This window comes from Carettochelys insculpta, chromosome 9 (genome assembly GCF_033958435.1).
Source record: "Carettochelys insculpta isolate YL-2023 chromosome 9, ASM3395843v1, whole genome shotgun sequence".
NCBI lineage: Eukaryota > Metazoa > Chordata > Testudines > Carettochelyidae > Carettochelys > Carettochelys insculpta.
In genome coordinates, this window is record NC_134145.1 from 29,331,278 (window position 1) to 29,346,507 (window position 15,230).

The 15,230-nt window shown below is 41.8% G+C and overlaps 1 protein-coding gene across 1 annotated transcript in view; it reads right to left on the reverse strand.

The window, feature by feature from the left end:
- Positions 1 to 558: 558 nt before the first annotated feature.
- Positions 559 to 15,230, reverse strand: part of LPAR3 (lysophosphatidic acid receptor 3) — a 37,546-nt gene continuing 22,874 nt past the window's right edge. The window contains exon 3 of the mRNA XM_075002849.1: positions 559 to 1,081. Coding sequence (XP_074858950.1) covers positions 750 to 1,081 — 332 coding nt within the window. The 3' untranslated portion in view covers positions 559 to 749. The remainder of the gene's footprint in view (positions 1,082 to 15,230) is intronic.

Below are 15,230 nucleotides of genomic sequence, written 5' to 3' on the forward strand. Positions count from 1 at the left end.
CTTGCCGGTCACATTTCCTACCCACTGATGCCCAGAATTTCCATGTTATACACTGGTAAAATGCATCGGGGCTTATTATTTCCAGCTAATGCAATCATACCTGCCACTCAATTAGTAGTGGCTTGTGCTTTTGGTAATGTCCTATCCCTGCCGACAACACATGCTAGGGATTAGTTGCATGTGCACACCGTGGGCTGTTACTACAGGCTTGTTCTTGATTGCTAGGTTGCGGGCATTAACTTGTTTAATAAAGTATTGAATTATGAGTGCTGCAGTGGGGGAGGGCCATGTATGAACTAATATATATACTTTGTAAACAGAGATAGCAAACAGGGCACATTAGTGGCCTACCAGCCTCAAAAGTGTCCCTTTGAGATACATAAAATCTGATCTAATGCACAACTGCAGAGAGCCACAAATGCATCGTTCAGCAATTAATTTTTCCTGCAGGTGGTGAGTTGGAGACTTCCATTACATTGTTTGTACTTTCTTTCCATGCATAGAAAGTCTCTCTCAACAAGTTTGCTCCTCTTATAGGGAAAACAATCTCATGTACTTTAAAAAAAAACAGCACAGAAAGTTTTTTCTTCAATACAATGTATTTTCCCACTGGGTAATTATTTACAAGGACGTCACGGTAACACTGGAGTTTGGGCTTTGGAACAGAGTGAACAAATTCAGTAATCTCCTGTTATAAGCCGCTCCCCTCCCACTCCATATCTCTTAGGAAAACTGTATCCCTGGTTAGCTCATGAGTTTCCTTTGCCACTGATGGTTGCTTGAATAATGCTGTCTTCAATATATTGACCGGTAGCATCTGTGCTCCTGCTAAGCACTGTTGAAGGAATCCTTGAAGATCGTCTTTCCTGGTTTTTATCATCAGAAGAGCAGCACATGATCCGTCTCATGGTGTTGGACATTTCATCATCTTTGTAAGAATAAATGACTGGATTCATAACAGAGTTGAGCAAGGCCAGGAGGAGGAACCATCGTTTCACATGCTGAACTCCACAACGAGTGCAGTTCAGACCATCAAGCAGCAGTACCACCAGGCCAGGGGTCCAACAGATAACAAATGCACCTACAGACAGAAAGGGGGTGAAAAAAGGTTTCAGATTTCAATAAATCCTGGCTTTGGACAGACACATACGTTTCCCCTCTGAGGGCATCCAATTCATTAAGAACAATATACCCCAAATTGGACAGAGGAAATCACAATAACAAACATGAGCTCCACTGAAAATGTCCTTAGAAACACTTAAAATGTAAAAGCTCAGCAGCTGGAAGATTACAGAGAGCATGAAACAGGATGTTAAAAGAATCCACTATCTTGAATGGATCAGGCCCTTACAAGACTGATGAGGCCATTCGGATAAAAAGATACAAATGGGGTAAAGAAGAATTTTTTGGCACAAACAAAACCACACCCACCCATCCTTTACAAAAAGATTCAAATTCAGCACAGAGGCTAGACAAGACCCAGAAAGGGAATAAACTGGCAACATCCAGAAAGAAAGAAAATGGAAGAGAAAGAGAAAGGGAGATGTACAACTTACTTCCCCATGTTACTGCAACCCTGGTCAGAAAGGGCAGGAAAAAAAATAAACTTCAATAAGAGACGGGGCATGAAGAGGAGAGTCTTCATAGGGACTGTGGCCCACGAGCCACAGGGGAAGAGAGAAAGGCATCAAACCAGCCATTTTCCTCTACATCAGCATGAACATTGCTGGCTTGTTGTTCTTTGCTCAAGCCCAAAGAAAACCAGCCATGTGTACAATAATACTAACTTAGCACAAGCCACAATTGCTGCCTGACTTGCAAAAATAGAAAATTACAACTCTGCACAAGTCACACTATGGATGACACAGTGAGGAAACTCTGCTTATGTATAAAGATATAGTTTCCCTTTTCAGAGCTTTAACAATCAGCAAACAACTATGAACTCTCTTAACATGTATGCATGTCTCTGTTAAAATGCCTTCCGGGTGGTCTTTGTACCCATTCAACAGCTTTGATATCAAAAAGAAGTCACCATCATTCTCATAATATTGCTAGTTCTCCTAAATATAAAACGTGTAACTATCACAATGAGAATGTAGCACATAGCTAATGTCAGAGAACGGGGAAATGCAAAGCAAAGCAATGTAACCCAACACATGTACACTCTCCAGCAATGACGAGTTTTTCCAGGGAAACAGATTGCTCAGCACCTTTCAAGAGCAGGCCACAGGAACAAAAGAAATGAACCCAAAAGCTTTAATAAGTGTATGAAAAGCCAAACATAGGATAAAAAAGTTGTAATAGTTGTAATGAAATTGCAGAATATTTCCTACACTGTACTTCCACTGGAAACTGCTTCTTAAATTAATCAAAGAAAATTCACTGACCAGATCTATATTCTTTTTTGGATAACATATTGTGGAATGGACAGATTATGGGCTGGAGCTCTCACAGAAGACGCATTTAAGCCTACCGTAGCTCAAGTCTGGACTTTTGCAATCCTAAATACCAATTTCATAGGTTAATTGTGAATTAGGGGTATCAGTTATTTACGAACACTGATGTCAGCAGCTTATGACAGCAACGAAGGGTCCTGTGGCACCTTGTAGACCAGCATCTGATGAAGTGAGTCTGTGCTCACGAAAGCTCATGCTCAAAACTTTTCTGTTAGTCTATAAGGTGCCACAGGACCCTTCGTTGCTGTTACAGATCCTGACTAACACGGCTACCCCTCCGATACTTAGCAGCTTATGAGTAGCTCTCTTAGCAAGATATTCAAAACTGTAGCTCAGAGCTTTAATTTTGATAGTCCACTCTGGAGCATGGATTATGGTTCAAAACAAGAACACTGGATAAATAGTTGTGACACCATTTCTCCTAGAGGGCACAGAGCATTGAAATACTGTAGAGGTTTATCATACACGTTCCCACTGCCCATTCATGTCAATGGAAAGATTTCCATTGACTTCAATGGGCACTGGCAGAGGCCCCAGTTAATAGAGACCGTACTATACACTTGCTGTCACTGAATATTTCTGGGACTCTAGGGACCCAGTGCAACTTTTATAAAATATCAAGGCTTATGGAAAGATGCCAACCCTCCAGCTTCTTGCCAAGAAAGAGTACAGCGCACAAATCATCTCTGTGTGCATTCTTTGCACCATGGTGCATAGTGCAGGACCCCGTCCTGCTTCCACTGACATCAAAGGGAGCAGAAGCAGGCCCCAAACTAATACATAAATGTTGTTTTTAAAAACCACCAGCTAGTAATTTTGTGCAGACTAAACATATGACAAACCCTAGGAAATGCATCTACTTGCACAGACAAAATTGTAAGGAGTTTAATAGCAACCACTGGACAGCAAAAAATGTCCTTTGCAGAAATGTCTCTAATATGTACTGTGTGACATACAAGATCCCCTCACTTGTCCAATGGAAAGTTGGAACTCCAGGCTTTATACTATGGGCTAGTGGCGTGATTACCCTGCCCACATTCCCTTATTTGTGCTGGCATGCCTAGCGTGAGTATAAATAGCAGTGCAGCTGCAACAGCTGTGCCAAGTATGCACCCGTCAGCTTCAGGCGGGTTCACACTCAGCATGCCTAAGCCAGTGTCTCTGCTGCTGCCCATCCTACCATAGCCACACTGCTATTTATACTTGCCCTAGCTTGATGACAGCCATGTGTATGCAAGAAGAGGAATCACACCCCTAGCGCTTAACACAGACATAGCCTTACATAGCTAAAGAAATAAAGGCTGTAGTGCAGTACATGGTAAGGGACACCACCAAATTACTGGGCAGCCCTTTCAAGAGACTGCCCTACTTTGGATCACTGTCACCAAAATACATTTAATCATGTGTACAAACAAGGTTAGTGTCATACCCTATCCTTAACACTGCAAACACAATGGGTTGGGGGCCAAACTCACTTCCTTTCTAAGATGTGCCTCTGTTTCTATCTTATGCAACAAAGCTGTCAGGCAGGACCATTCTCAAACTGTAGCCTTTGCTCTCTCCTAATTTGTTTTCATTCTGCAGGATATCTGGTTATTCACTCTAGGCCTACCAAGCTGCAGAGAAACTTCTAGCTTTTCATACTTTTGATGTGGATGGCAGGGTGAGTCAGAAGAACAGCTGTGCATCTCACATTCGATTTTGTGCGCCCAGGCCAATTAGGGGATTTTCCACTAAGAGTACGTCTTCACTACGGGGAAGACTGATCCTGCCATGGTTGATCTTCCGGAGTTCAATTTAGAGCGCCTGGTGGGGACGTGCTAACTCAAACTTACAGGGCACCTCATCAACCGCGGTACTCCTACACCCAGTTAAGAGTAAGAGATGTTGACAGCAGCACAGGCTCCCGTTGACCTCTCTTAGTAGAGACGGCATGGAAGCACAAATTAAGGTGCATCAACTCTAGCTACATAATAAACGTAGCTGGAATTGCATATCCTAACTTTACCTTCCCCTGCAGTGTAGACCTGCCCTAATCTAACAGTGAGTTTCCTGTATATTGCATCATCTCCAGTAGCACTGAATTCCTATATCTCTGGAAGATCTGCATTTTTGATGCTTCTGATAAGTCCTACTGTAAAGCTCTCCACTGCCTTTCAAGACCTCTGTTCAGTGCAAGGAAAAGGTGGTAACTTTTTAAACAACTGCCTTAATTAACCACATGTCCATTTTTGTCTGAAATGGAAGAGGTTATAAATTTAAACTCTAAATTTATTAGACTGAAAACCAAGGGTCTCAAAGTAACAAATGCTTCTGCTAAACTATGATAACCCACTGTGTGCACTTGCGTTCACTTGAGGAAACTGAAAATCACATACAGACTTGCATGGCAAGAATGTGCTATTTCTTTTCAACATATATATATGTTTAGCTGGACGGATGCAACAAAAAGAATCAGGTCAAGATTAAGCCTTTTTCCACAGACCTTCAATCTTCCAGTCTACATAAACCAGACACTTTTCAAAGCTTGCGAGGTCAGACAGAATCATGTCAGCGGCTCCTACCAAACTCCTCATACTGAACAGATCACTACTAAACAGATCTACCTCACAAATACAAGAAGTCCTGTAGCACTTAAAGCACTTATTAAATTAGTGGTAAGACCTACTTCTTTAGATTTGGATAATGAGAACCTGCTCCAAATTTAAAGAAGTGGGTCTTACCCACAAAAACTCATTACCTAATTAATAAATAAATAAATGTGTTAGACTTTAAGTGCTAGATGACTGCTCGTTTTTTGTGCCGCTACAGGCTAGCATGGCTACCCCTCTGATATCTACCACATTCAACTCCAATAAAACCCAGTAACATTAGTCTTTCCCAAGACATAGGGTCAGCTGAAAAAAAAAATCTTTGTGCCTTGAAAGTTTACAAAACTGGGCTCTCACATGAAACCCAAACATACACACATATTGAAAACAAGAAGTCCTGTGGCGCTTTATAGACTAACAGATATTTTGGAGCATAAGCTTTTGTGGGCAAAGACCTGCTTCGTCAGCGCATCTGACAGAAGCGGGTCTTTGCCCACGAAAGCTTATGCTCCAAAATACCTGTTAGTCTATAAGATGCCACAGGACTTCTTGTTGATTTTGAAGATACAGACTAGCTCGGCTACCCCTCTGATATTTGTCACACATATTGAAAACATTCCTACATTATGTGACTCAGACAGATGAAAAATTAATCTTTAACCATTAAAGAGTGAGCAGCTACAATCAAACATTAAAAGAAAAACTCTTCACAAGGCCCCAAAATAGAAAATGAGTGCTATGCCTTGCTACTGATTTACAGAGAGGGTGCAATGACTCTCTAGGCCAGAACCCCAGTACTAACCTAAGCTGCCCAGGAAAACTGGTCGCTGGAGAAGAGAAATGGAGTTTTCCACATGGAGCATCTGCCACCATGGAAGATGCAAGTGCAGCGAGGGAGACTTGCCTTTAAAGGAGAGATCTGTCTGCCCATATCCGCCTCTAGGGTTTGGTCAGGCTAAGGGACGGCAACCTGTGCTGAAGTGGGAAGGGAGATCAGGTGTCTGGGACAGGAGCAAGTACTGGGTTGGGTAGGAAGGTTCTTTTTGCAAACACAGGGAGAGGGAATTTCCCATAGGATAGAGAGAAGATGCGTCTGAGCAGGGGCTGCAGGAAGAGAATGCAAAGCAACAGACAGGAAAGAAACAGGATGGGAGGGTTTCAGGAAGGGGCACTTTAAACTTTTGTGGGAGAAGGGCCATCTGTTCAGACTACTACAGATACAGCAGCCACGCAACCAGTTCAAAGACAACCTATTACAACATGCAGTAGTCCCTCACGTTACGCGAGAGTTGTGTTTGCATAACTCGAATTTTACGTAAGTCGGGGGGCGGCTTTCTTCCCTGGTGGAACACAGGTTCTGCAGTCAGGGAAGCAGCAGGAGCACCCGGAGCTCCTTTTGAAAGGTAAGTCCTGGGTTTGGGGCAGGCAGCTGGGGAGGGTTAAGCCTGGTGGTGGGTTGGGACCATGGGAAGGGTTAAGGTGGTTAAGCCTGGGATGGGTTAGGGCTGCCAAAGGGGGGAGGGTGAGCCAGGGCCATGCGGCCCTTTGGGGAGTTGAGCCGGCACCACATGTGGGGGTGTGTGTGTTGAACTGGGGCAGAGGGGGTGAGCCAGAGCCACCCACGGGGATTTGAACTGGGACTGTGCGAGGCAGGGCATTGAACCAGGGCCAGGAGGGAGCTGGATTTTGAGTTAAGCTTAACTTGCATTAATGCGAGTTAAGTGCAACTCGAAATCGCGCATTCTGCAGGATTACTGTACACTGCAGGATCCATCCAACAGAACTCCACACAGAAGACAGCAGAAGCTGCCTTACCCCGCTGCCTACGGAAGCAGAGACTGAGACAGAGGCAACAGAGGAAGAGCAGCATGCCAGTGGCATAAATGACTACTAGACATCTTCCCTCTGATGAGTATCCATCCTCGGCTCTCTGGCACTCTTCTGCACAGATGAGGGCACCAGCAGGATTTCACCCTAACCTCCCAATGCATAATGACAGCTGCTTATTATGCTTCTTCCTGAAGCAAAGCACGCTTGAGGTACACAAGGCAGGGAGTCTATGAGTGAAAATCAGTGTCTAAAGGCACAAGCAGTTTTGCAAATGGAATACAGAGTAAACCAGGAAACTGGAAAAAAATGAACATTAAGAGGGGGTTATAATATCTAAGTCACAAGTGTCCCCAGCAGAAAGGTCCTATTAAGAAGAAACATCTCATTTTGCAAATCAATCTTAACTTAGGGCTTCATCTTGGTCTCACTCAAATCAATGGCAGATCTGCCACTGGCTTCAGGTTGAGCTGGATTAAGTTGTTATACTGCATCTAGGTCAAGTAATTACTAGCAAATAAAATGCAGCATTGCTAGGAATTATCTGTTTTTGTTAGGTAATGCAACACACTGGAAAGAATGCAAAGAAGTGCAGTAGAGCCTTAGCCAGAAAAATAAGTTTTATGGAGATGAAAGGTGTAATTATTATAAAAAGTGCTTGCCCAAATGCCTTATAGTTAAGGCTGTGTCAGGCACTCTATTGCAGAACATCTTTAAGGATTTAAGCATGTGGCATTAAAAATAAGCCCAAGATAAAATCAGCCTTAAGCATGGTTCCACACTCAAAAATAGCAATATTTAAACCATCAGTTTGGTAGATTTTTTTGTACTTGAGAGAAAGGGGAGGGAAGTTTGAGAATTAGTTTCTCATTTGCACAGTGAATTAAGGAATAGCCTGCCTGGTCATGAATGTATATCTCAGAGCATCTAAAAATTTCTTTCCAAGACAGTTCCCAACAAATAGCTTTATAAACTAAAATTTTAACTGCTGATTTGAAAGAGTAGTTCACCCTACAGTACGATATGCTCACTTTCACATGCTGATGTGTACTTCCTATGATATCCGCTGAGCTGATGGTACACCCAGTGAAGTTAATGCCCACCTTGCTGTCAATTTCAATTGGGAGCAGGATCTGTTTTACTTAAGTGGATTAGTGAAGCAAATGTGAGAAATTACTCTGTAGCCTTTCTGAAACTTCAGTCATAGTTCTGTGCTGGATCAGACAAATATGACTCACAGTTCTGTCACCATTACAGTTCAAACAACCAGCCGTAGGGTCATATCTTGAGAGTAATTTGAGCTATAGAAAATTAAGGGCATCATGTATAGTCATTCCCTGCCCACTAACCCCCTCAATCCAATGCTTATTTTCTGCCAGAGACAAAGTGGCCAGTGCTTTCCCCACTCTCAGAGAATGCATGTTTGAAAGAATCCTATAAACTTATTTCCAAACCAGTCCATAAAATTTTAACTTACGAAGATATTTGTTAAGTGCTGACACGAAAGAGCATTTTGTTGATGTGAAGGAGCATTTGATGTGTGTTTTAAAGAAAAGGTGAAACACTAAAACAATTAAGGGGACAAGGCAGAAACAGAAGATTCACCCTGCATACACAACAGAAATTTAAACACATTTTATAGGGCCCTTTTTTGCGGGCCTTAGGCAAAATCCTACAGGCTACACTTGTGCATGTGTCTACCTAACTACCTGTTTTATATGGTTCTTGTCACCACAGCATGAGTCTCTCCCAATTGTTAGTGGATTTTTATCCTAAAACTCATGAGCTTTATTAACACAAACCGACGTGGAAATGAGGCCACTGGGTCACACAGAACGCATATGGTAGAGCCAGTTCCTGTACCTAGGTCTCCTGAGTCAAGTCCAGTCCAGTCCAGTCTCCCCTCTGCTTCAAATTATGATTTCTTTTAGCAGTAATCTATGCTGGAACCCCTTCCTGTGCCAGCTGAGGACTGATGATGAGAGGGCATCTGTGCCCCTTCTCCCAAGTCTTGTACCAAGCAATCTATCTGAAGTGTGAGGCATCTAGCCCTATAGTTTTTGATGTGTGCTACACAGCAAACAGGTAGCATCAAAAACTAACAGTCATAATTTCAGTATTAAGCACACACTGCTGACACATTTTGTTTCAGTGATATCAAGAGAATATTAATATAAATGATAAGCCTCTTAGGTGCATGTTTGTCTGCGTGTGGTATCAAAAACGAAACATGCAACTGTAGCTTGAGCAGAAACATTCAGATAATTGCTTGTTACAAGTGTTTTTAGCTTTGTTTTTAAAAGCAGCACTTATTTCCAGTCTCCTGCATATTTAAGCATCTAATTAAGATCATGTTTGGCACATGTTTGAGAATCCTGTGGTGGCAATTTTCTCCTTCCAAATGGGAGGGTTTTTCTAAGTTGAGCTTCATTTCCTAAGTGTCCCATGAAAAAAATCACAGAAAAAAACTTCATACTGGTCTCACAGGAGTCTCACGGACTTCCATCAGAGCAGGCGTGGATTCCACATTTCATGCCATCTCTCCCAACATGTTGTAACTTGACGTGGGAAAGTAACAGAGGAGGAAATGCTCCAACAACCAACAAATGATTCTTTGACAAAACATGAACTTTGCTATCAAAAAGACATTACTCTTTGCTTTAACCATGAACCCACACAAGCCCTGACAAAGCTCTGTGCTGTTAGGCTTACTCCAAGTTACTAAGCCACTTTAATGTCCATTGATGAAAGGTGCTGTACATAGAAATGCTAAATATTATTTTGCTATTTTTGCCATGATCACCAAGTGAATTAGTCTAAAAATATCAAGACGAATCCGTACTAGCCAAGTGACTCTTGAAGGTACAGTGAGCTGTGATCCCTATGCACTTGTGGTTCTTAGGATAAGTCTAGAGAGAGAAATAAGTTGACTTCAGATATGCAATTCTAGCTATGGCATTTGTGTAGCTACAAGCAACATATCGGAATCAATTTACTTTCCTAGTGAAGGCCAAGCCTCTATAGTCTTGTGTCAATGTCCCTAACACCACATAATAGCGTGGAGTACAGGGGGGTCAACAGCAGAGTCCAGAGGGGCTGATTTTGCTGCGTTTTCACCAGATGCACAAAAATCCAACTCTGGAAGACAGACCGGCAGCATGGCACTCTACCAGTGAGTACAGACAAGCCCTTAGAACTGGATCAGGAAGTTACTTTGGGAGTTCAGTGAATAAGGAAAGCAAAAGGATTCTTGATGGCTTTTATCTCAATATATATAGAAAAGTCTTGAGTGATAAGGATGACAAAAAATTACAATGGTTCCTGGGGTTTCAGATGGATACAAGAGACATTACACATTTAAATCTTAACTGATTTTCTCTTCTGATGTGCTTTATAGAAAATATTGCTTTGGTTTTTGAGTTAAACATTAAATGGAAACAAAGTAAGCTACAGGGCATAAGGGTGTAACCAGAAGTTTCTTTAATCTGTAGTCATTCATTCTCAAATATCTAAATTCTTCCTCTCTAGTTGGAGCAGCTAGTACAGGAACCCACAAGGGGAGAATCGATTCTCGATCTAGTCTTGACTGGAACGCAGGATCTGGTCCAAGAGGTAACTGTTACTGGACCGCTTGGAAATAGTGACCACAATATAATAACTTTTAATATTCCTGTGTTGGGAAGAACACCGCAGCGGTCAAACACTCTGGCATTTAATTTCAAAAAGGGGAATTACACTAAAATGAGGAAGCTAGTTAAACAGAAACTAAAAAGGAGAGTAATTAAACTAAAATCCCTGGAAGCTGCATGGAAACTGTTTAAAGACACCATACTAGAGGCCCAACTTAAATGTATACCCCAAATAAAAAACACAATAAGAGACCTAACAAAGAACCACCATGGCTAAACAGCCATGTTAAAAAGGCAGAGAGAGAGAAAAGGGCAGCTTTTAAAAAGTGGAAGTCAAATCCTAGTGAGGAAAATAGAAAGGAACATAAACACTCCCAAATTAAGTGTCATAATGTAGTAAGAAAAGCCAAAAAAGAGTTTGAGGAACAGCTAGCCAAAAATTCAAAAAACGATAGTAAAATGTTTTTTAAATACATTAGAAGCAGGAAGCCTGCTAAAAAAGCAGTGGGGCCCTTGGATGATAAAGATATAAAAGGAGCGATCAAGGAAGACAGTGCCATTGCGGAGCGATTAAATGATTTCTTTGCTTCAGTCTTCACGGCTGAAGATGTTAGAGGTTCCTAAATCTGAGCCAGCCTTTTTAGGTGACAAATCTGAGGAACTCACTCAGATTGAAGTGACATTAGAGGAGGTTTTGGAATTAATTGATAAGCTGAATAGTAACAAGTCTCCAGGACCAGACGGCATTCACCCAAGGGTTCTGAAAGAACTCAAATGTGAAATTGCGGAGTTATTAACAGTGGTTTGTAACCTATCCTTTAAATCCACTTTGGTACCAAATGACTGGAAGACGGCCAATATAACACCAATATTTAAAAAAGGCTCTAGAGGAGATCCTGGCAATTATAGACCGATAAGTTTAATATCAGTACCAGGCAAATTAGTAGAAACACTAGTAAAGAGTAAAATTGCAAGGCACATAGAAGAGCACGAATTGTTGGGCAAAAGTCAGCATGGTTTCTGCAGAGGGAAGTCGTGTCTAACTAATCTATTAGAATTCTTTGAAGGGGTTAATAAACATGCGGACAAGGGGCACCCAGTGGACATAATATACCTAGATTTCCAGAAAGCCTTTGACACGGTCCCACACCAAAGGCTTTTATGTAAATTAGGTGGTCATGGGATAGGAGGAAAGGTCCTTTCATGGATCGGGAATTGGTTAAAAGACAGAAAACAAAGGGTGGGAATAAATGGTAAATTTTCACAATGGAGGAGGGTAACTAGTGGTGTTCCCCAGGGGTCAGTCCTGGGACCGATCCTGTTCAACTTGTTCATCAATGATCTAGAAAATGAGGTAAGTAGTGAGGTGGCAAAGTTTGCAGATGACACCAAGTTGTTCAGGACAGTCAAAAGCAAAAGGGATTGTGAAGAACTACAAAAAGATCTCAGCAAACTGAGTGATTGGGCAGCAAAATGGCAAATGAAATTTAATGTGGGTAAGTGTAAGGTAATGCATGTTGGAAAAAATAACCCAAATTACACGTACTACATGATGGGGTCAAATTTAACTACGACAGATCAGGAAAGGGATCTTGGAGTTATAGTGGATAGTTCTCTGAAGACATCCACGCAGTGTGCAGCGGCAGTTAGTAAGGCAAATAAGATGTTAGGAATTATTAAAAAAGGGATCGATAATAAGACAAAAGATATCATACTTCCCCTATATAAAACTATGGTACGCCCACATCTCGAGTACTGCGTGCAGATGTGGTCTCCTCACCTCAAAAAAGATATATTGGCATTAGAAAAGGTTCAGAAAAGGGCGACTAAGATGATTAGGGGCTTGGAAAGGGTCCCATATGGGGAGAGGCTAGAGAGACTGGGACTTTTCAGTTTGGAAAAAAGGCGATTGAGGGGCGATATGATAGAGGTATATAAAATCATGAATGGTGTGGAGAAAGTGAATATAGAAAAATTATTTACCTTTTCCCATAATACAAGAACTAGGGGACACCAAATGAAATTGATGGGTAGTAGGTTCAAAACTAATAAAAGGAAATTTTTCTTCACACAGCGCACAGTCAACCTGTGGAACTCCTTGCCCGAGGAGGCTGTGAAGGCCAGGACTCTATTAGGGTTTAAAAAAGAGCTTGATAAATTTTTGCAGGTTAGGTCCATAAATGGCTATTAGCCAGGGATAAAGTATGGTGCCCTAGCCTTCAGAACAAGGGCAGGAGATGGATGGCAGGAGATAAATCACTTGATCATTGTCTTCTGTTCTCCTTCTCTGGGGCACCTGGCATTGGCCACCGTCGGCAGATGGGATGCTGGGCCCGATGGACCTTTGGTCTGACCCAGTATGGCCATTCTTACGTTCTTATGTTCTTATTTATCTTAATGGCTGGTTCTTCCCATGTGCATACCTATCCTCTAAGGAGGACAGCAGTTTGTAGCCGCAGCTTACAATGATGCTGTTTTCTACCCAGCCAAAGGGAATGATGATGATAAAGCCAGCTGCTTGCTGCACAGGGAGTATAAAACAAAATACAGTACCTTTGAATTTCATGCTACCTCTCGCTGGCTGGGTAAAAAAAGCAGCGCAGATGTATCTAAAGCTTCAAACAGAAAACAAGGCAGTTTTCCCACTCCCTTTCAAACCACTAGCTCAGCTCATTTAGACCACTTGTATTTTCATCCCAACGATGTTACACATCTGAGTAAGTGAGGAAAATATGCTGAGAATGACTGTGAGAAGATGCTGTGTATTTTCTGGTGAAAAAGTTCTCCCTCTGAAGAGTTACTGGGTGTGTGTTCATAATAGTAAGGGGTTGGAAGCTTTGTCACCATGCCTGTTATAGCACATTATGATTTTTCAAAGCACAAACACAACTATCAACACTTTATTAGGATGACAACAGTATATTAATTACTGATTAACCTCAACTAGGAAGGAACAATGAATTAATTTTAACAGGTTTGGAGCAATATAATATCTACCTCAGCTGACAAAAGCACTACATTCCAGAAATTATCCTGAAGAACCAGTAGTAGATCTGAAAAATCAGGTGTTATTTAGATATAATTCCACTAATTCACAATCCACTGTATTTACAATGAACGGTCCTTTAACCCTGCAGCTTTCCACTGGGACCAGAGACGCTAGTGAAAATCAAGACTTCCACACTCTGTAAACAACGTCCTTGGGCACAGAATAAGAAAGATAACTGTTTTGAGTTCGTAAACATCTTGTGCTGGAGACATATGCCTCCTCCATTGTGCTGCTATCTTAGAATTATATAGTACAGACAAACTGTCCTCATTACAACAAAGCTGATTCTTCTTAAAAGCGGCTACAAGACAAACGCACTAAATGTCATTATATGTGCAGGATGGTTATGAAAGAAGCTATTCATTGTTGGACAGATAAGATATGGCTCTACCAGTTACTCAGGCAGGATGGTCAGGGTCATCTTCTTTTTCTTAGCATTCTTAAGCACTTACTCCAAAGCTTGTATCTGCAACTTTTATCGTCCTCGGAGCAGATTTATATTTGAAAAGTGAGGAGTCCAGTTAAACAAAACATAAATCTAGCTTTTGCACCGCTACCGCCACTGCAGAGTCATGCGACCACTTCCCACTACACCACCAACCCTAAATGTTCCTGTGCTCTCTTTTATGGCATCGGGGCAGGACAAAGTCTTTACTGAATCAACACCAAAGAAATGGAAACCTTTATTCATAGATTTTTAAGTCCAGAAGGGACCATTAGATTATTTACTCTGACCTCCTATGTAACACTAGTCACAGAATTTCCTTCAGATACTCCCGCATTGAGACCCATAATTCATTTAACTAAAGAATATCTTCTAGGAGGTATCCAGTCTAAATCTGATATTTTCAAGATGATTAATCATAAGGAGAAACTATGGTTATCATACTGTTAAAATTTTGTTCCTTGTTTCATTTGAACGCATAGGACTTCAACTGACAGCTTATCAGCTGGTTATGATTTAATTACAGATGAACAGAAGATGACTGGGCTGTTAAAACAGGATAGATAATTTCAATGACCTTTTAGAAAAATATTGTAGATGAAGTGCCACAGAATCTTGATGATGCTGGTAACTCAAAATTTAGAGACTTTTCTGAGTCGCTAGATAAAATCTGGCTCAAATCTGTTGAAAGTAAAAATTTTTAAACATTGATCGGGTTAAGTGGAATGTTTGAAATCTTGGACTGCACTCCCCACTCTGTGAAGGCCACTTTGCACAGTATAAGGATAACTGGAAGAACTGGTGATCTCAGCCAGTGGATTGACTCCACTGCCTTGCACCAACTGCCATCCCCATTCTTCATTGGAAAAAGGGTTGCCTTAAGGAGTGAGAAGATTGAGTCCTATCCTCACTGGTCCTTCAGGTCAGCACCTGTGCAACCCAGACTGTGCTGAGATGGGAACCCTGGCCCAAAGAACAACAGCTGGCTCGCTACAATGCCCCCAGGCCTCTTCACTCTCTCCATACACAGCTTCTTCAACCACTTCCTAATCACACTGGAAAAGCACCATCACCACTGAAGCTGCTTGGCCCCAGAACAGTGAAATTACAGAGACAGGTCCTCACGAGCAGACTCATTTTCTCACCCACAGAAATGGAGCAGGGCCCAGGTACGTTAGTGGGATGGAAGGATGCTGGTAGTACTGACAACCCTCTTCTGGAGGCAACAGTGTC